General features: G+C 42.1%; 1 protein-coding gene across 2 annotated transcripts in view; it reads right to left on the reverse strand.

Moving 5' to 3' along the window:
* Positions 1 to 291, reverse strand: part of LOC126161908 (glucose dehydrogenase [FAD, quinone]-like) — a 181560-nt gene extending 181269 nt beyond the window's left edge. For both annotated transcript variants that reach the window (XM_049918069.1, XM_049918070.1), the window contains exon 1: positions 22 to 291. In XM_049918069.1, coding sequence (XP_049774026.1) covers positions 22 to 160 — 139 coding nt within the window. In that variant the 5' untranslated portion in view covers positions 161 to 291. The remainder of the gene's footprint in view (positions 1 to 21) is intronic.
* Between the last annotated feature and the right edge of the window lie 21245 nt (positions 292 to 21536).

A 21536-nucleotide genomic window follows, 5' to 3' on the forward strand; every position in this document is an offset into this window, starting at 1 on the left:
GCTAAATTTAATTTTGCGTACCGACTATATAATCAAACTCAGATGGAACTAAATCGTTCAATAATGTTTTGATAAGGTAATCTTTATAAACAAATAACGCGAGCCATAAATGAAAACTCCCAATCACGGTCGCAGACAAAATATAACCAACAGAATACATGTTTAGACACTGTCAAGGTTCATGTGTGTAGCAGAAACTGTATACATCTGAAACAGGTTCATGTACAAGTTTTTCTTTATTCATATCACATTTCAGCTGCAATCAAATTCCAACAACCAACTTTAAGCCACGTGACCTGCACAGCTGCTCATTCGTATCATCAACGCCACCTAGGGGGGTTCGCATTTCTATATGATATATCGACAGTTTTTCTCGCATACTGATCGATTCACACTAAACAACAACATACCCACAGTCATTAAGGCCCGTCCACACGCAACGATCTGTCTGCACAAATGTCTGCGCACATCACATCTGCGCAGACAGATCGTTGCGTGTGGATAGAAGATTTGCACCGACCTGAGGTGTGTGCAAACCTGGAAGTTGGAGTTGGAGGTTTGAGCGAAACCTCTCAAATCTGTGGGTTCACACCACATCTGCGCAGACAAGTTGGAGCGTGTGGACAAGAGATTGCCGCAAATCTGGCACGAAACAGCTGTTTGCTCAGTCTAGGGCATTAAAATGGCTGATACTCGTCAGTGTTCTAGAGAGTTTGTAAGTGAATTCATTGAAATATATAGAAACCACCCATGTTTGTGGAAGATTAAAAGTAAAGAATATAGTGACCGAGACAAAAAGACAGCAGCATACAATGCTCTAATTGAAAAATTGCGGGCAGTTGACGCCTCGGCAAACAGAGAAACGGTAATAAAAAAAAATCGTTGCGAACTGGCGAAATTATTTGCGGATGGATGTCGAAACTTATAATTATCTCTTAAAGCTTGTAACCCCTCATATTATGAGAAAAAATACTTGTATGAGAAGGGCAATTTCTCCTCATGAACGGCTGGCGGTAACATTAAGATTCCTAGCAACAGGAAGGAGCTACAAGGATTTGGAATTTTCAATTGCAATATCGAAACAAACGTTGAGTAAAATAATACCCAACACATGTGAAGCTATTTACGCTGTCCTGAAGGGTGAGTTCATGAAGGCAAGCTAAGTAAATTAAGTCTGTCAGCGAACTGTTTACCGAAAAGAGTTATCCAAACTTCAGAAATCTAGAAGATCTGGTGTAAGAGTAGATCAAGTATACCAGCCAATGTTATGGTATTTTGATCTGCTTGGCTTTCTTAGCGGTCAAGAAACGCCAAGACCAAGCAGGAGTACAACTGAAGATGAAATTGGAGTGTCAATGTGCCAGGAAATGGAACACGAGGTAATGTAAAACAAAACAGGTTCGCCCTGCAACTCGCAGTAAATGTACGTGAGAAAACTGCTTTCGCTTTAGCAACCACTGTCTACACCATTTGGACCGCCTTCTCTGTTTCCTGCGGTTGGTCTGAATGTTTTTTGCAACACAAGTTGCGAACACAGACCACAACAGAACTTCCTCCATTTCTATATTTCAAAATAACTGAATTAAATTTTTGACGTTTACGGGGAGCGTAGTCGCTTGCCACAGATTTTTCTTTTCTACACCGACAGATGGCGGGTGAGTAGTAGATTGGGGTTTGTGTCGTGTGAACACACCACATTTGCAGCGATCTTTTGCATGTACAGACATCTGCGCCAATGTCTGCGCAGACAGATCGTTGCGTGTGGACCGGGCTTTATAACAGACAAGTGATTTTGTTTTCAAATGTTCCTTTAAATAGAAAAACCCAAAGGTATTGCCTCATCTTAATTCTCGTATCACTAAAAAGGTGAGTGAAGTAGATATTAGTGTCCATGGCATTGAGAAACAGCTGAAATCGTTAAAAATTGGACAAAGTCCTTGGGCTCGATGGAATCCCTATCAGATTCTATACCCCGTTCGTAGCTGAGTTAACCCTCTGTTGACTATAATCTACCATAGATCCCTCTAGCAAACAGCTATGTCCAGAAGTTGGAAGAAAGAGCAAGGCACACCTACCTACAAGAATGGTAGCAGAAGTGACCCCCAAAACTACCGTTCGATATCCTTGACATACATTTGTAGAATTTTAAAACATATCCCGATCTCAAACATAATAAATTGTCTCGGACGGAACGACTCCTCCATGCTAACCGGCATGAACATAGACAATGTGGAGCCCAAACTGCACTTTTCTCACATGACACTGAAAGCCATGGATCAAGGCAGTCAGGTCAGATTTCCGGAAAACATTTCACTCTGTACAACATCCTCGCTTATTTTCAAAAGTACTAACCTGTTGCATATGACGGATAACTGAGTTACGTTAGCACATTTGATACTATTTATGGAATATTCCGTCGGTTCTTGGAGGAACATAGACATATTAATAACCTGAATACAACATATTAATGTTCCACAATAATATTTATAGTGTGTGGAACCCATATCACATAGGCCTGGCAGGTGATATTGAATATACACAGAGAAGGGCAGCACAAATGGCCACAGGTTTGTTTCACCCATGTCAGAGTGTCACTGAGACGTTGGGGTATTAGATGAAATATGAGATTGGACTGAAGATTTCTTGGTAGGAAGATTGCAGCATGTTATCTTGGATAGAGAGTCATTGACAAACGTAGAAGAAACTTCAGATGTATCTCGAGGATCCATGTTGCGATCCTTGTTCTTCATGTTGTATATTAATGATCTTGAAGACAATATCAATAGAAACCTAAAACTTTTCACAGATGATCTACTGAGAGTCTGAACCAAGCTGCACAAATATTCAGTCCAACTTCGATAATATTTCAAAGTGGTGCAATGTATGGCAGCTTACTTTAGATGTTCAAAATCTTAAAATTCTGCACTTCACAAAACAAAAACATAGTATTCTGTGAGTATAATATTGCTGAGTCAAATTACTATTTATTGAATATTTCGTCGGTTCTTGGAGGAACACAGACATATCAATAACTAGAATACAACCTATCAATGTTCCACAATAATATTTATTAGTTCCTTATAAATCGGCTTTCGGGTTCTTAGGCCTTCGTCAGATAACTTAATGTTGAACAGATAGTCACATCTTGAGAAGACATATTTTTTTTAATGTGCACAAGACTTTTTACTCCATACAACTAGCTTTGAACGTATCTGTATTTACAGTTTATAGTTCATAAGCTACCAAAGGTTTCGTAGACAGTTAGTGGTTATTGGGGCTCGTTTCAGTTGAGATAACTGTTCAATTTTAGCTTTCTGGCGAAGGTACATCAGGTTTGTTAAGGCAAGCGACTCTTCTCGGACTGCTTTATCAAATACATAGAATTCAACACGGGTGTAGGAGTGACGTAATTGTCAAGGGAACAATTTAAAAATGTAAACACATATTATCATGCACGATATACCACTTCTTCATTTCTTCATTCACCCACGACCTCTCAGCAACCCAGACAGCTTTCTTGGTTGCTTGTGTAGTATTTCTTCCCTTCAGCATCAAGTATTTCGGTGTTATGTTTAGTTTTAATCGTCGTGATTGAAGTAGATATGTTGTGTGGCTTTGGACTTCCATTTCACTAACCTGTTGTATATGATGGATAATTGACTTACATTAGCACATTTGATACAAGGGTCACTCCAAAAGAAATGCACACTATTTTTGTAAAAATACAGTTTTAATCCCGCTTGTGTGAAAGTTTTACGGTGTGTAGATACATCCTTCCCGCTTGTTTTCCTACTTAGTTCAACCTGTTCCTGTGAGTAGTGCCATCACAGCATGTCTTCAAGATGGCTGCTACACTTGTCGTTCGTCAGAAGCAACGTGCTGTCATAGAATTCCTATGCTGTGAAAACGAGACAGTGGGAAACATCCACAGGAGGTTAAACAAAGGTGTATGGAGATGCTACTGTCGATCCCAGTACAGTTAGTCGGTGAGCAAGCAGGTTACGTAATAAAAGCGCGCGTGGCAATATTGAGGATTGTCCTCGCAGAGGCAGGCCTTGTACTGCACACACTCCTGACAATATGCATAGAGTTACCGAATTGGTGACTGCTGACAGACGCGTCACAGTGAACGAATTGTCACGCTACATTGGGATAGGGGAAGGAAGTGTTTGCAGAATACTGAAAGTGTTGGCGTTAAAAAAAGGTTTGTGCCAGGTGGGTTCCCAGGATGTTAGACAGTGGCTCAGAAAGAAACAAGAAAAACGGTATGCAGCGAACTCTTGGAACAGTATGAGAATGGTGGAGATGAATTTCTTGGAAGAATTGTGACAGGTGATGAAATATGACTCCATCATTTTTCACCAGAGACGAAGAGGCAATCAATGGAGTGACATCATGCAAATCCACCCAAGAAAAAAATTCAAAACCATAACTTCTGCTGGAAAAGTTATGGCTATGGTGTTTTTCGATTCCGGATGACATCATGCCAAGTGAAACCACCATAAACTCCAATGCATATGTGATGATACTGAAGAAACGTCAAGCTTGACTGAGTCATGTTCGACCACATCAGCAAAAGCAGTATGTTTTGCTATTGCACGACAATGCATGGCCACATGTCAGTCAAAAAACCATGGAAGCGATCACAAAACTCGGATGGACAACACTGAAACACCCGCCTTACAGTCCTGACCTGGCTCCATGTGATTATCAACTCTTTGGGAAAATGAAAGACTCTCTTCGTGGAGCAAGGTTTGATGATGATGACTCCCTTGTGCACACTGCCAAACAGTGGCTATAACATGTTGGTCCAGAGTTTTACTGTGAGGATATACATGCGCTGGTTCCAAGTTGGCGTAAGGCAGTTGAGAGAGATGGAAATTATGTGGAGGAATGAAAATATTGTTCCTAAAGGATTTATCTACACAATGTAAGACTTTCAAACATGTAGAATAAAAGATGGATTAAAAAAAATAGTGTGCATTTCTTTTGAAGTGACCCTTGTATTATTTATGGAATATTGCTTTGGTTCTTGGAGGAACATAGACATATTAATAACCTGAATACAACATATTAGTGTTCCACAATAATATTTATAGTGTGTGGAGCCCATATCATATAGGCCTGGCCAGTGATATTGAATATACACAGAGAAGGTCAGCACAAACAGCCATGTCTTTGTTTCACCCATGGCAGAGTGTCACTGAGACATTGAAATGACTGAAGTGGCAAACTCTCAAAACAAGATGTAAATTATCCTCAAGAAGTCTACTGACAAAATTTCAAGAACAGGCTTTAAATGATGAGTCTAGGAATATACACTGACTGAAAAAACTGCAACACCAAAAAATAACTAATGTAGAGAATGAAATTTTGGGAATAGATTCGTCTAGATCAGTGGTTCCCAACAGCTGATCTGTGGACCCCCAGGGGTCTGCGAGCTATGACAGAGGGGTCCGCAAGATGCTATTAGAATAAAAAATATATTAAATATATTTCGTATGATAACAGATTTTTGTTTTGGCCGCTTCCTGCATGAGAAGAGCTTTACAGAACGCTAACTTCTGCGTCTAGCGTCTTCCTAGAGCCAACTGACACTAGCACACTCTAGCGCAAAACTACAATTAGATAGAGGCAAATAGTTCTGCTGTATGCCGTTAGCCTGTGCGCGCTGCCTCTTTGCAGCTGACAACTGACAGCCACTTTACACAGAAACTCGCAATTCAGCAATCGACCATTGCTAATTTATTGCCAGTGCTTTCACAGACCGTGTTGTTTACATATTCAATATTCTGTATTAAAACAGTAGTGTTTTTATAGCGTTGTTTTTCGAGGAAGCTACAGTTCGTGTTAAAACGAGAAAGGCCTACGGATGAAGAGGAAGATAATGCATTTGATGTTCAAGCAAGTAAGTCAGTGACATCGAACTGAAGTTGTCAGTGTCCATTGAACCTAAATCGTCGACGTCCCTTAAACCTAACCCTTCCAACATCAGTGTTAAGCTTACTGGAAAAATTAGAAAATATAACTCTGATTACTTGGAAATGTTTTACGTTCACTGGACCTGAGCAACAGCCAAACTCCAAGTGTTATTTGCTGTGAAAGCCTTTCGAATGAATGTATGAAACCAGCAAAATTCCAGCGCCATCTTGAAACAAAGCACCCAGAGTACAAAAGGAAGACGTTAGAGTTTTTCAAAAATAAATTGGGAGAGTTGAAAACATCTCGTAAAACAATTACTAAACACTGTGGTGCAAATGTAAATGCAACCCTTGCGTCTTACGAGGTGGCTCAGCTTGTAACTAAATGTGGGAAAAAACACACAATTGCTGAGGAACGTATACTGCTATCAGCAATAATACTTTGCAAGAGAATGTTAGGTGATGCAGCTGCTAAGGTAATAGGAACTGTCCCACTCTCAAATAGTACTGTTCAAAGACGAATTACTAATATGGCAGTTAACATCGAAGAAACATTGCTGGCTAGACTTTGCATGAGTGACATGTATGTTCTGCAATTGGATGAAACCACAGACATATCAAAAAAAGCTGTAATGTTGGTTTTTGCATGATCCTTATGGGAGGACCAAGTGTTCGAAGATTTTCTTTTTTCATGCGAACTACTGCATACAACAGCAGACGATATTTTTACTGCATTAAATAATTATCTCAATGAACACGATGTTACCTGGAAAAAAATGTGTAGGCTTGTCGACTGATGGAGCAAAGTCAATGGCTGACAAAAATACAGGACTTCTAGCTCGTATCAAAGCAGTAGCCCCTAAGGTGAAATGGACTCACTGTTGTATCCATCGTGAAGCCTCAGTAGCCAAAAGATTGCGTGAACCCTTGCAAAAGATACTTAACGAAGTAGTTTGAATCATCAACTACATTCAAACTCTACATCTACAATCCACGTTATTTTCTTTGTTGTGTAAAGAGATCGGCAGTGAGCATGAGCAACTTCTTATTCATACAGAAGTAAGATGGCTTTCCTGAGGTAGGAAGCTGTCAAGATTTTTTGAACTCAGAGACGAGGTTCATGCCTTCTTTCTTGACACAAAGTACACGGATTTTCTTACTAACTTCTCTTGGCTTTGTTCAGTTGCGTACTTAGCTGATGTGTTTGAACACTTGAATGTGTTAAACTTGAGTTTACAAGGAAAAAATGTAGACATGTTCAAAGATGAGGATAAGATTAGTGCTATGGTCAAACAGTGTTAGATCTGGGCGTCAAGGATAGAAAATGAGCCACTAATTAACTTTTCTACCTTAAAACAATTCTTGGAGTCATCAGAGGAGAGTTTGCCTGGCCAGATCAAGATCAATGTAGCCAAGCATCTACAAGGCCTAGCCACCACTTTTAGAGAGTATTTCCCTGAACCTGACCCTGACGACAGATGGATTCGAAATACCTTCAGCTGTGAAGAAATAGACAGAATCCAAGGTCTCACTAAAGAAGAGCAAGATCAACTTGACGATCTGTTCAGCTGTGGTACGATGATAAACATTTTCATTGGTGATAAAATTACAGACTTCTGGGAATCAGCAACAAGGACTACAAGAAACTTGGAGATAAGGCAATAAAAAAGATCCTTCCATTTGCAACCTCATATTGGTGTGAGAAAGCATTTTCTTCCATGTGTTTCATGAAAACCAAATGTAGGAATTGGGTCGACATGCGGTTGGATTTCAGAGTGAAAGTTTCAAGTTTGGAACCTAATATTTCAAAAATAATGGACTCAAAGGTCGGATTGAACTCATCTCATTAAGAACTGAAAATTAAAACTAACTGTATACTGATGGAGTGCTCTGTTGTAACTTTATTTTTTTTTCAAATAATTAATACCTTGTATGAAATTAGTGTTTTCTTATTTTTCTCGCATGTCTACTCAATGCAATCTCAAGTGCACTACAATTGAAAGACCAATACACTCAGTTTTAATTTTTTCCTGTCATTTTCAGTTCATACTCAATTTTTATTTTTTTAGAAGTTTGTTATACTAAACACCCACATTTGAAGACAAAGATCTTGAGCAATAATCAAAAATTTAACAATAACAACGATGGATAAATTGAAAAAGTGTTAAGCTCAATACTTTTTCAATAATGAATATGTCAATGTTTTTTCTAAGTACCAAAATTAGAAAACGTATCGAAAACGATCGACCTCATCTTAATACAGCCGTCAGGCGTAATGACATGAGACTTGGGGGTGCGCTGATGACAGAAAGCATGGGTCACATTTCAGTGGTGTCGGTGGAGTCTATCAGCAGGGCGGGTTTCACTAGACACGGCCTGCACCTCAATAGGAATGGGAAGGGGAGGTTGGCAAAGCTTATAGGTGACAGCATAGGTGGGGTTGGTGGGATCACTCATGGGAAAATTCCTGCAGTAGTGGGTGTTAGAGCTGCACCTTTTTTAGATTGAAGTCAGCTGATAGGTATTCCTGCTTAAGGGAAGTCTCTCTAACAAGGGAAACACTTTTGACAAAGCTTAGGTATCTGAGTAATGAGGGAATTAGTGTATTTCATCAAAATATACAAGGTATTAGAGATAAAGTTAGTGAACTGCTTATAGATGTTGGCTCTGAAATTATTGGTATATCTGAACACTTCTTAAATAAGGAGATAATTCAGAGGCTTCCTTTACCAGGATACAGGTTGGCTGGCTGCTTTTCGAGGAGCTCTTTGCGGTGTGGGGGAGTAGCCATGTATGTGAAAAACGGCATCGCATTTGAGTCAATTGATGTTTCAAAGTACTGCACTGAAAAGGTGTTTGAGTGTTGTGCAGGTGTGGTTAAATTTAACGGAGCTAAACTTGTAACTGTTGTTATTTATAGATCCCCAGACTCCGATTTCACAACATTTTTGCTAAAGCTAGAGGAGGTTCTTGGTTCACTTTATAGGAAATACAAAAAGTTAGTTATATGTGGTGACTTCAGTATTAATTGTATAACTGATTTTGCAAGGAAGAGGATGCTGGTAGACCTCTTTAATTCATATAATCTTATGCAAACCGTATTCTTTCCGACGAGAGTGCAAGGGAACAGTAGAACAACCATAGACAACATTTTTGTTCATTCCTCATTACTAGAAGGGCATTCTGTTAGCAAAAAGGTGAATGGTTCTTTCAGATCATGATGCGCAAATTTTAACTTTAAAAGATTTTTATGCTGCAACACGTGTTAAATATAGTCATCAGGTGTTCAGGAAAGCTGATCCAGTTGCTGTAGAGACCTTTGTAAACCTTATAAAGGAACAAGAGTGGCAAGATGTTTATAGCGCTGATACAGTAGACGAGAAATATAATGCCTTTCTCAAGACTTTTCTCATGCTCTTTGAAAGTTGCTTTCCGTTAGAACGTTTAAAACAGGGTACTAGCACAAACAGGCAGCCTGGGTGGCTGACTAGAGGGATAAGAATATCTTGTAGAACAAAGTGGCAATTATATCAAAACGTTAGAAACAGTCAAAATCTAAATGCAGCAGCCCATTACAAACAGTATTGTAAGGTGCTTAAAAATGTTATTAGGAAGGCAAAAAGTATGTGGTATGCAGATAGAATAGCTAAGTCTCAGGATAAAATTAAAACCATATGGTCAGTCGTAAAGGAAGTTGCTGGTCTGCAGAGACAGGTCGAGGATATAGAATCAGTGCGTAGTGGGAATGTCCGTGTTACTGATAAGTCGCATATATGTACAGTATTTAATAATCAATTTCTGAATATAGCAGGTGAACTAAATAGAAACCTAGTCCCAACAGGGAATCATATAGCGCTCTTAGAAAAAAGTGTTCCGAGACTGTTACCTGAAATGCTCCTCCATGATACTGACAAGCGGGAGATTGAGTTAATAATTAAATCCCTAAAGACCAAGAACTCTCATGGATATGACGGGGTATCTAGCAGAATACTGAAGTATTGTTCTATGTATGTTAGCCCAGTTCTCAGCCATATCTGTAACTTTTCCTTTAGGAGTGGTTGGTTTCCTGACCGATTAAAGTACTCGGTAGTGAAGCCACTTTATAAAAAGGGAGACATTGATAATGTTGACAATTTTAGACCTATTTCTATGCCATCGGTGTTTGCTAAAGTTATCAAGAAGGTTGTATATACAAGATTACTGGAGCATTAAATTCACATAATTTGCTGTCAAATGTTCAGTTTGGTTTTAGAAATGGTTTAACAACTGAAAATGCTATATTCTCTTTTCTCTGGGAGGTTTTGGACGGATTAAATAAAAGGTTGCGAACGCTAGGTGTTTTCTTTGATTTAACGAAGGCTTTTGACTGTGTTGACCACAAAATATTACTGCAGAAGTTGGACCATTATGGAGTAAGGGGAGTAGCTTACAATTGGTTCGCCTCTTACTTTAAGAACAGAAAGCAGAGGGTAATTCTCCGCAACATTGAGAGTGGTAGTGATGTTCAGTCCCAATGGGGCACTGTTAAGTGGGGCGTTCCCCAAGGGTCGGTGCTGGGGCCACTGATGTTTCTTATTTATATAAATGATATGCCTTCTAGTACTACAGGTGATTCAAAAATATTTCTGTTTGCTGATGACACCAGCTTGGTAGTGAAGGATCTTGTGTGTAATATTGAAACAGTAACAAATAATGTAGTTGATGAAATAAGTTCGTGGCTTGTGGAAATAATTTGATGCTAAATCACAGTAAGACTCATTTTTTACAGTTTCTAACTCACAATTCAACAAAAACCGATATTTTGATCAGACAGAAGGGGCATATTATAAGCGAGATGGAACAGTTCAAATTCCTAGGCGTTCGGAGAGATAGTAAGCTGTTGTGGAAAGCCCATGTCCAGGATCTTGTTCAGAAGCTAAATGCTGCTTTATTTACCATTAGAACAGTATCTGAAATAAGTGACACTTCAACACGAAAAGTAGTCTACTTCGCATATTTTCATACGCTTATGTCGTATGGTATTATTTTTTGGGGTAATTCTTCTGATTCAAAAAGGTTATTTTTGGCTCAAAAATGGGCTGTTCGAGCTATATGTGGTGTAAGTTCGAGAACCTCTTGTCGACCCCTATTCAAAAATCTGGGAATTCTGACATTGCCCTCACAGTATATATTTTCTTTAATGTCGTTTGTTGTTAGCAATATTAGCCTATTCCCAAAAGTTAGCAGCTTTCACTCAGTTAATACTAGGCAGAAATCAAATCTGCATGTGGAATGCACTTCTTTGACTCTTGTGCAGAAAGGAGTGCACTATTCTTCTGCATCCATTTTCAATAAGCTACCACGAGAACTCAAAAACTTAGCAGTAGCCCAAACTCTTTTAAGTCTAAACTGAAGAGTTTCCTCATAGCTCACTCCTTCTATTCTGTCGAGGAGCTCTTGGAAGAGCTAAAAAATTAAGCAAATTCCAGTGTTACATTGTTGATTGTCTTCGTTTAAACTTGCGACTTGTCACCTGAATATGTTTTTTTTAATATTTCATTTTATCTGTTTCTAATATCGTGTTATAATTTCATGTATTGACTCGTTCCATGACCATGGAGACTTCTCCTTAATTTGGTCCCACAGAACAATAAATAAATAAATAAAATAAATAAAAAGACTCTTAATTTGGCTTTTTAGGTACTTGATAGTGTGATATGACAAGGTACCAATCGTGCTTGATGAGGGAGTCGTCGAGAAAATTTTTTGGGAACCCTTGGTCTAGATAACATATTTAATTGATAAACATTGTAAGATCATAGATTAATGTAAGTGCAAGACAAGCCATTGGAAACGGGGAATCCTGGAACATTAATAATTGAAGTAACAGCAAGAATACTGGATGCAAGCATGCAGCCGTGCATGCATTGAGTTGTATAGGTGCCAGATGTAGTTTATGAGATGGAATTCCATGCCTGCTGCGTGGTCCATATATTGAACATTGATGCTGATTGCGGATGACGCTGGAGTTGTCATCTGACAGTGTCCCATATGTGCTCAATTAGATACGGATCTGGTGACCAAGCAGCCCAAGCCAACATATCGACACTGTAGAGTATGCTGGTTTATAACAGCAGTATGAGGGAGCGTTACCTTCTTGGAAAACACTCCGTGGAGTGCTGTTCATGAATGGCAGCACAACAGGTCGATCCATCAGAGTGAAGTACAAATTTGCAGTCAGGATTCGTGGTATAACCACGAGAGCGCTCCTGCTGTCATATGAAATTGCACACCACATTGTAACTCCAAATGTAGGTCCAGTGTGTCTAGCACGCAGACAGGTTCTTTGCAGGCCCCCAACTGGCCTCTTTCTAACCAACACATAGCCATCACTGGCATTGAGACAGAACCAGCTTTCATCAGAAAACACAACAGACTCTGCTCTGCAAAACAATGAGCTCTCGCTTGAAACGACTACGTCGCAAATAGCGGTGGTTTGGGGTCAGCGTAATTTACGTTACAGGTCGTCTGGTTTGGAGTTGTCCTTGAAGTAACTGATTTGCAACAGTTTGTCGTGTCACTGTGGTACCAACTGCTGCTCAAACTGCCGATGTAGAAGATGGGCCAGAGCCATACGCCGAAAACGATGGTCTTTCCTCTCAGTAGTGCCACTTGGCCATCCACAACCTAGTTCTCAAGTGACCATTGCTGTCAGCACTCATTTACAGTAGCTACACTCCTGCCATATCTTTCTGGAGTATCACACAAAGAACATTCAATCTCTCATAGCCCTATTATACGACCTCGTTTGAACTCAGTTAGGTGTTGGTAATGGCGTCTTTATCACCTTAAAGGTATTCTTGACTTATATCAGCTCACCAAGTCCAATCTCAAAGTTAACTATAGCATGTATCTGAAGCAAACCTGATTCACAAAAAATGACCCTGAGCACTATGGTACTCAAAATTTGAGATCATCAGTCCGCTAGAACTTAGAACTACTTAAACCTAACTAACCTAAGGACATCACACACATCCTTGCCCGAGGCAGGATTCGAACCTGCGACCGTAGTGGTCTTGCGGTTCCAGACTGTAGCGCCTAGAACCGCACGTCCACTCCAGCTGGCCCTGATTCACATCATCATAGTGGTACTATTAGCGCCACTCTAATGCAACTGGAACGAAACTGAAATAGATATCGTCTATCAGATGTAGAAACATACCTACCGACTTTCATTTGTGTCGCACAACTCCTTCTCGGTGTTTCGATTTTTTTTTTCATAATTGCACTACAACTCCCTCCACATTGCTCCCACAGGGACCGTGAGGATAGGATAAAAATTATAGCACACACAGAAGCATTTAGACAATCTTTTCCCGAGCTCCATACGTGGATGAAAGGGGAGAAAGTCCTAATAACCAGTTCAGTGGGATTTACCATCTGCCATGCACTTCACAATGGTTGCCAGAATGTAGATGTAGTTATACTTGTGGACGTAGACTAAGGAATTGCCTCGGTTTGCGGTTTATGTTCGGCTGAAATCGGTAATCGGTCACGTTACACCCGTCCGTTCGGCTAACATAACATCCTTCTCATGCTGTGTGGTGCGATCTTTGTCCATAAAATTTCTGAAGCCGTCTTTAAGGATTCGATAGCAGCTAAATATTTGTGATAAGCAAAACTATAAATACTAACTGCTCCCCATTTCAGCTGCAACAATTTAAGATGTCCTCTTAGGTTCTTGCCTAATCACGCCCTTGAATATCACGACATAAGGGCAATTCACACTGGCCATCACATAACATCACATCATAACATTTCACAGTGCTTTAGAATTTTGTCTTTGCGGGATTTCAAAGACTTAATGTGTTTTAAGGAAATGGACCAAGCAAGCTGTAATTTATATCGGTTATTTTCGAGCATCATATGTTTCAAGAAGAAATATCTACAAACAACAGTGACCCCAAAGTGTTTGAAAATGACCGACGGAAGAAGTTAGCTAATAGCACGGACAATAAATAGACTATAGCGTTCTTGGACCATGTTTTCGTTCTTAAAACATATCGAAGCTGTGGACCCCCACTAGAACAAAATCCCAAAAAATTTGCCAGGCATGGCGCAGGATAAAATGTTCCAATACCAAAGAACTTCCATAAAGGCGGTAGAGTTGAAGAACGAATGCATTCGTTTCATCACGTAATGTCTACAAGCAGCAGCGATCCCAAACTGCTTCAAAATGATTGACAGTCCAAAATTGAATAATGGCACGAACAACAGATTACAGCCTGTTTGGCCAATATTTTCATTATTAATTCCATCATGCATTTTAAATGGCGTCATTCAAACACGCTGTCAATGACCACCACATCAGATCACATCACATCAAGTGTTCTCGGGAAGAAAGTTTGGGTGTTTCATGCCAACACCAGAAGTTAATCTATTTTCGCTGCACTCGCTCATGTTGTAACAGTGTGCAGTCGGCAGACATCGTCAATAAACCGTCAGCTGATTTGTTCTTCGTAGCTGTCAAAGGAGTTCATGCTCCGTGACAGTTTATTTTACAGTAAGGAAATTCAAGGACTTACCATTAGAGCTTGGTTGATTCAGGGGAGGAGTCCAAACAACCTGGTCATCGACCCCATCAGATTAGGGAACGATGGGGAAGGAAGTTGGACGTGACCTTTCAAAGGAACTATCCTGGTCTTTGCCTGAAGCAATTTAGGGAAATCACAGAAAACCTAAATTAGGATGGCTGGACGCGGGCCGTTCAAGCTTGGACGATCCTGTTTACTTGTGTAGCAGTCGTATCTGACCTTATGTCAATTCAGGTTCAGATTACAGCTCGACAACACTGTTTAGGGAGTTTGTATAAGTTTCTGTGGTTTGTTCTCAATAAATATTTTGATCACAGAAAACCGGAATTGATGTTTTGTGTCTGTGCCTGACTGAGTTTATGAACGCCTACAGATTATGGCTCGGAAGAACCCTGACAGCAACGCCACCATGTTGAATATTGCTTTTCGTGCAATCACAGGACGTGGTGTTACGACTCAAACTGTGCGCAATAGGCTGCATGACGCGCAACTTCACTCCCGACGTCCACGGTGAGGTCCATCTTTGCAACCAGCACACTATGCAGGCCGGTACAGATGGGCTCAACAACATGCTGAATGGACCGCTCAGGATTGGCATCACGTTCTACTCTCCAATGAGTGTCACATATGCCTTCAACTAGACAATCGTCGGGCACGTGTTTGGAGGCAACCTGGTCAGACTGAACGCCTTAGACGCACTGTCCAGCGAGTGCAGGAAGGTGAAAGTTCCCTCATGTTTTGAGGTGGCGTTATGTGGGTCCGACGTACACCTCTGGCGGTCATGGAAGGCGCCGTAATGGCTGTACGATACGTGAGTGCCATCCTCCGACCGAAAGTGCAACCATATCGGGAGCATATTGGCGAGGCAATCGTCTTAATTCTCGCCCCCATCGGGCACATCTTGTGAATGACTTCTTTCAGGATAACGACATCGCTCGACTAGAGTGGCCAGCATGTCATCCAGACGTGAACCAAATCGAACATGCCTGGGATAGATTGAAACGGGCTGTTTATGGCGACGTCAACCACCAACCGCTCTGGGGAAGCTACGCCGAATCGCCGTTGAGGAGTGGGACAATCTGGACCAACAGTGCCTTGATGAACTTGTGGATAGTATGCCATGACGAATACAGACGTGCATCAATGCAAATGGATGTGTTACTGGGTATCAGGGGTACCAATGTGTGCAGCAGTCTGGACCACCACCTCTGAAGGTATCGCTGCATGGTGGTACAAAATACAATGTGTGGTTTTCATGAACAGTAAGAAGGGCGGAAATGATGTTTATGTTAGACCTGAGTTTCTCCTGCCGTATACAACTTTCAAATAACTTCCGGGAATTCAGCCAGGTAACACTATGGCATCTAGGGGCATCTCTGTATGGAATACTACAATGGCCTTCACTTGACCTGGCAGGTGGCTGCTCCACAGCATGTGCAGCAGTGTGCCTGGTACCATGCCCATATCGACTTTGGTGCACAGATGTCGGAATAACTGACGGCTTTCTGACTCTGATGTCTTCCTGTGTAAGTAATTGCCTCACACTCTCTTTCTGTGAGGCGGACACCATGCATACCAACTCTACCTTGAGCTCCTTGTAAGACTGTCGCAGGAGGTGTGGGTATTATATCCTGGACTTCTGCAGTATACCTCCACAGCAGAGAAAACTTGCCTCAACTTGAGTAAACTACAGTGCAGGTCTGTGCAGCCAAAACGGGGGTAGCTGCACTGCAAGTCTTGACGCAGTGGGCACGTCTGTCATCTCAGAAAATTTCGACTCATGAGACGTCGGTCGTAATTCCTCTGGTATTGCAAGTACACGCTTCAAAAAAGTTTTGTATCGCCTTGGTTCCGAGAGTTCCGCAATCTGTACAGAAAACTGGAATAGAGATCAACATAAACATCCAAATAACTTCCGGGATTTCAGCCAGGTAACACTTTCAGCGACCGCCGATATTTCGGCGGGAGAAGACCCCGCCATTTTCAAGGCAAACTGCAACGGACAGGCGGCGTACATGCAAATTTAATACCTCGGTCCTCGGACTGAAGCAGGAAAGATAACACACACACACACACACACACACACACACACTGAACACTAGTGCCACCAAAGATGACCAAAGTCAGAGCTGTCGATAGTGAGACTATGAATTCGCAGGTGAGGCAGCTTTGACTCTGTTCCTCTGTTTTTTGACAAGGGAGAGAGCCGGATTCCAAACAGAGTTTAAACAGAAACCTCCATCCCTGTTAACGAGGTTGCTCGCTAATTTAATCTCAACTGCTTCCCTAATGACACTGTCCCAATAGCTGGACGTGCATGCCAATATCTCGGTGTTATTATATAACATGGGGTGACCAGTACCCAAGCAATGTTCGGCAATAGCAGATCTATTTGGCTGCTGTAATCGTGTGTGCCGTTTATGCTCAGTACATCTGTCCTCCACGGTCCTGATAGTTTGACCAATATATGCCATGCCGCAGCTACAAGGGATACGATATACACCCGCCTTACGCAGTCCAAGATCGTCCTTAACGGAACTCAAAAGTGCTCTAATTTTAGATGGAGGTCGGAAAACACATTTCACATCGTATTTCCGTAAAATACGACCGATCTTATTGGACGTGTTTCCTACGTAAGGCAAGAAGGCAGTTGACTTAGGTGTTGACTCAGAATTATCATCAGTCACCCGATGTACAGTTGGTCGATAGCGCAACGCACGTTCAATCTGTCTATCACTGTAACCATTTTGACGAAATGTAACTTCAAGATGGGACAGCTCAGCTGGCAAAGTCTCAGCGTCAGAAACGACATGTGCCCTGTGTACCAAGGTACGAAGTACCCCTTCACGCTGAGCCGAATGGTGACAACTATTAGCTTGTAAGTACAAGTCGGTGTGAGTACGTTTCCTGTAGACTGCATGTCCCAATGATCCATCATCCTTCCTCCTAACCAACACGTCGATAAAGGGAAGGCAACCATCCTCTTCCACCTCCATCATAAAACGAATGTTCGGGTGGATCGAGTTCAGATGTTCTAGAAAGACATTCAAATTCTCCCTACCGTGAGGCCAAACAACGAAGGTATCGTCAACGTACCTAAAGAAACAGGCGGGTTTTAAAGGCGCCGACTCCAATGCACGTTCCTCGAAGTCTTCCAGCCTCATGGACCCAAGCTGACTGGGAGTACAACTCCGTTACTGCCCGGCATTTGGCAAAGTTTGAACGTTTTCATCGCGCGGAGTCGGATGTTATATCTCGACGTTCTGTGATAAATCTCACAGAGAAATCTTTTGACGACGCAACCTTATCCGTGCTAGGGAAGGGTTTAAATTTAGCACCCACTCCGAAGGATTTGCCGGTAGTTGATTTTATTAGTTCAATTGAACAGGCAGTTTGCAAACTACCTCCTGACGCTGCAGAGGAAGTTAGGAGGGAGGCATGCCGTGTTTTGACTAGGGCTCGTCCACCCAAGAGTAATGTAACAGCAGCAGAGAAGGCCGCTTTACGCTCTCTCAAAGTTGATCCCAGTATTGTTATTTTACCTGCTGACAAGGGCAATGCCACCGTTGTTTTAAATAAACATGATTATGTACAAAAGATGCAACGTTTACTATCTGATTCAACGTATCGCAGAATCGATGCTGACCCCACGAAAAGTGTTGAGAGAAAGACCAACAGCCTCCTGAAGAAAAGTGGTTTGTCGCAGGACACAATCAAGAGGCTTAACACCTATAGTGCGGTTCCCCCTAGGTTATATGGCCTTCCAAAGGTTCATAAGGAAGGGTTTCCTTTCCGTCCTATAGTGAGTAACATTGGCGCCCCGACATATCGTGTATCCAAGCATCTTGCTTCTCTGTTGAGTCCACAAGTAGGACGGTGTGAACATCATATCAGGAAGTCAGCTGATTTTTTACGTCGTTTGGAGGGACTGAGGCTAAATGACTGATATTTTAGTGAGTTTCGATGTGGTCTCTCTCTTCACTCGTGTTCCTCTGTCTAATTCGTTGCGGTTAATTGAAGCCAGGTTTGGTGCTGATTTAACTAATCTCTTTAGGCATGTGTTGACATCCACTTACTTTTTATTTAATGACCAGTATTACGAGCAGACAGATGGAGTTGCGATGGGTAGTCCATTGTCTCCTGTGATCGCAAATTTGTTTATGGAAGACTTCGAGGAACGTGCATTGGAGTCGGCGCCTTTAAAACCCGCCTGTTTCTTTACGTACGTTGACGATACCTTCGTTGTTTGGCCTCACGGTAGGGAGAATTTGAATGTCTTTCTAGAACATCTGAACTCGATCCACCCGAACATTCGTTTTACGATGGAGGTGGAAGAGGATGGTTGCCTTCCCTTTATCGACGTGTTGGTTAGGAGGAAGGATGATGGATCATTGGGACATGCAGTCTACAGGAAACGTACTCACACCGACTTGTACTTACAAGCTAATAGTTGTCACCATTCGGCTCAGCGTGAAGGGGTACTTCGTACCTTGGTACACAGGGCACATGTCGTTTCTGACGCTGAGACTTTGCCAGCTGAGCTGTCCCATCTTGAAGTTACATTTCGTCAAAATGGTTACAGTGATAGACAGATTGAACGTGCGTTGCGCTATCGACCAACTGTACATCGGGTGACTGATGATAATTCTGAGTCAACACCTAAGTCAACTGCCTTCTTGCCTTACGTAGGAAACACGTCCAATAAGATCGGTCGTATTTTACGGAAATACGATGTGAAATGTGTTTTCCGACCTCCATCTAAAATTAGAGCACTTTTGAGTTCCGTTAAGGACGATCTTGGACTGCGTAAGGCGGGTGTATATCGTATCCCTTGTAGCTGCGGCATGGCATATATTGGTCAAACTATCAGGACCGTGGAGGACAGATGTACTGAGCATAAACGGCACACACGATTACAGCAGCCAAATAGATCTGCTATTGCCGAACATTGCTTGGGTACTGGTCACCCCATGTTATATAATAACACCGAGATATTGGCATGCACGTCCAGCTATTGGGACAGTGTCATTAGGGAAGCAGTTGAGATTAAATTAGCGAGCAACCTCGTTAACAGGGATGGAGGTTTCTGTTTAAACTCTGTTTGGAATCCGGCTCTCTCCCTTGTCAAAAAACAGAGGAACAGAGTCAAAGCTGCCTCACCTGCGAATTCATAGTCTCACTATCGACAGCTCTGACTTTGGTCATCTTTGGTGGCACTAGTGTTCAGTGTGTGTGTGTGTGTGTGTGTGTGTGTGTGTTATCTTTCCTGCTTCAGTCCGAGGACCGAGGTATTAAATTTGCATGTACGCCGCCTGTCCGTTGCAGTTTGCCTTGAAAATGGCGGGGTCTTCTCCCGCCGAAATATCGGCGGTCGCTGAAAGTGTTACCTGGCTGAAATCCCGGAAGTTATTTGGATGTTTATGTTGATCTCTATTCCAGTTTTCTGTACAGATTGCGGAACTCTCGGAACCAAGGCGATACAAAACTTTTTTGAAGCGTGTACTTGCAATACCAGAGGAATTACGACCGACGTCTCATGAGTCGAAATTTTCTGAGATGACAGACGTGCCCACTGCGTCAAGACTTGCAGTGCAGCTACCCCCGTTTTGGCTGCACAGACCTGCACTGTAGTTTACTCAAGTTGAGGCAAGTTTTCTCTGCTGTGGAGGTATACTGCAGAAGTCCAGGATATAATACCCACACCTCCTGCGACAGTCTTACAAGGAGCTCAAGGTAGAGTTGGTATGCATGGTGTCCGCCTCACAGAAAGAGAGTGTGAGGCAATTACTTACACAGGAAGACATCAGAGTCAGAAAGCCGTCAGTTATTCCGACATCTGTGCACCAAAGTCGATATGGGCATGGTACCAGGCACACTGCTGCACATGCTGTGGAGCAGCCACCTGCCAGGTCAAGTGAAGGCCATTGTAGTATTCCATACAGAGATGCCCCTAGATGCCATAGTGTGCCTGGCAGATAGAATTCAGGGTGCAGTGTGCTACCCCATGCAATATAGCAACATCGGCGTGCAGTAGCACATCGACAGCTACAGCAATGTGTGTCGATTACGATTACCTCACAAAAAAGGTTGATGCCCGTGCCAACAAATCAGTGACCTTCTCTCTTTGCCAGAAAAAGTAGTTCCTCCATGAACTCCTCAGCCATGAGTGGCGCAGTACAGGCATCGCCGAACATTTGTTGGTATCTTCAGAAGTTTGAAGACCAGGCACGCAAATGCACTTCACCATGTTCCTTCCCAAACAGCAATGGCAATGGCACATGGGCGCACCAGATTGCTCGTCACTGTTTCTGTACCTCTTCATAAGGATTGGAAGACAGGCTGGAAGTTTCTGGTGGATGCAACACTGCATAAGTATCGACAGCCAACTTCGTTCTACCTCTGAGGCCAACAACTCAACAACAGCGACCTGCGGCATGCAACACACAGAACTGGATTTGGAATTATTCTGTGCCTTTGTTTAGAACTTGACCATAGTGGGTGTGACTGAACCCATCATTAGAGCTGAGTTCCTGGGGCATTACCATCTCCTGGCAGTCGTCGTCGATGCATATCTTGTTGATAGCAACACGAGCCTAGCTGCTGCCCGGTTTTGATGCAGTGCAGCAATGCACAGCGCCAAGTTTATCCATTCAACATCTGCTGGAACAGTTTCTTGGTATTACACAACCTGTGGGCACCCCAAAAGGGTTACGTTACAGCACTGTGCACTATTTTAAGACTATTTCAAGCCCACCAATTTCATGTAGTCCAAGAAGCCTTGCCGCCAACCATTATGCTATTGTCAAGGCAGAATTCAGTACTATGCCGAAGGAAGGCATCATTCGCCCTTCTAATAATCTATGGTTATCACCTCCACACTTAGTGCCTAAAAAATGTGGCGCATGGCTTCCATGCAGAGATCACTGCGCACTTAACTCTAGAAAGATGCCAGATCGTTATCCTGTACCATTGTTAAGAGATTATAATTACACTTTATGTGAAGCAATTATTGCTAGACTGTGCCAAGGCCGATACGCAAATT

Source organism: Schistocerca cancellata, chromosome 2, assembly GCF_023864275.1.
Source record: "Schistocerca cancellata isolate TAMUIC-IGC-003103 chromosome 2, iqSchCanc2.1, whole genome shotgun sequence".
Taxonomy (NCBI): domain Eukaryota; kingdom Metazoa; phylum Arthropoda; class Insecta; order Orthoptera; family Acrididae; genus Schistocerca; species Schistocerca cancellata.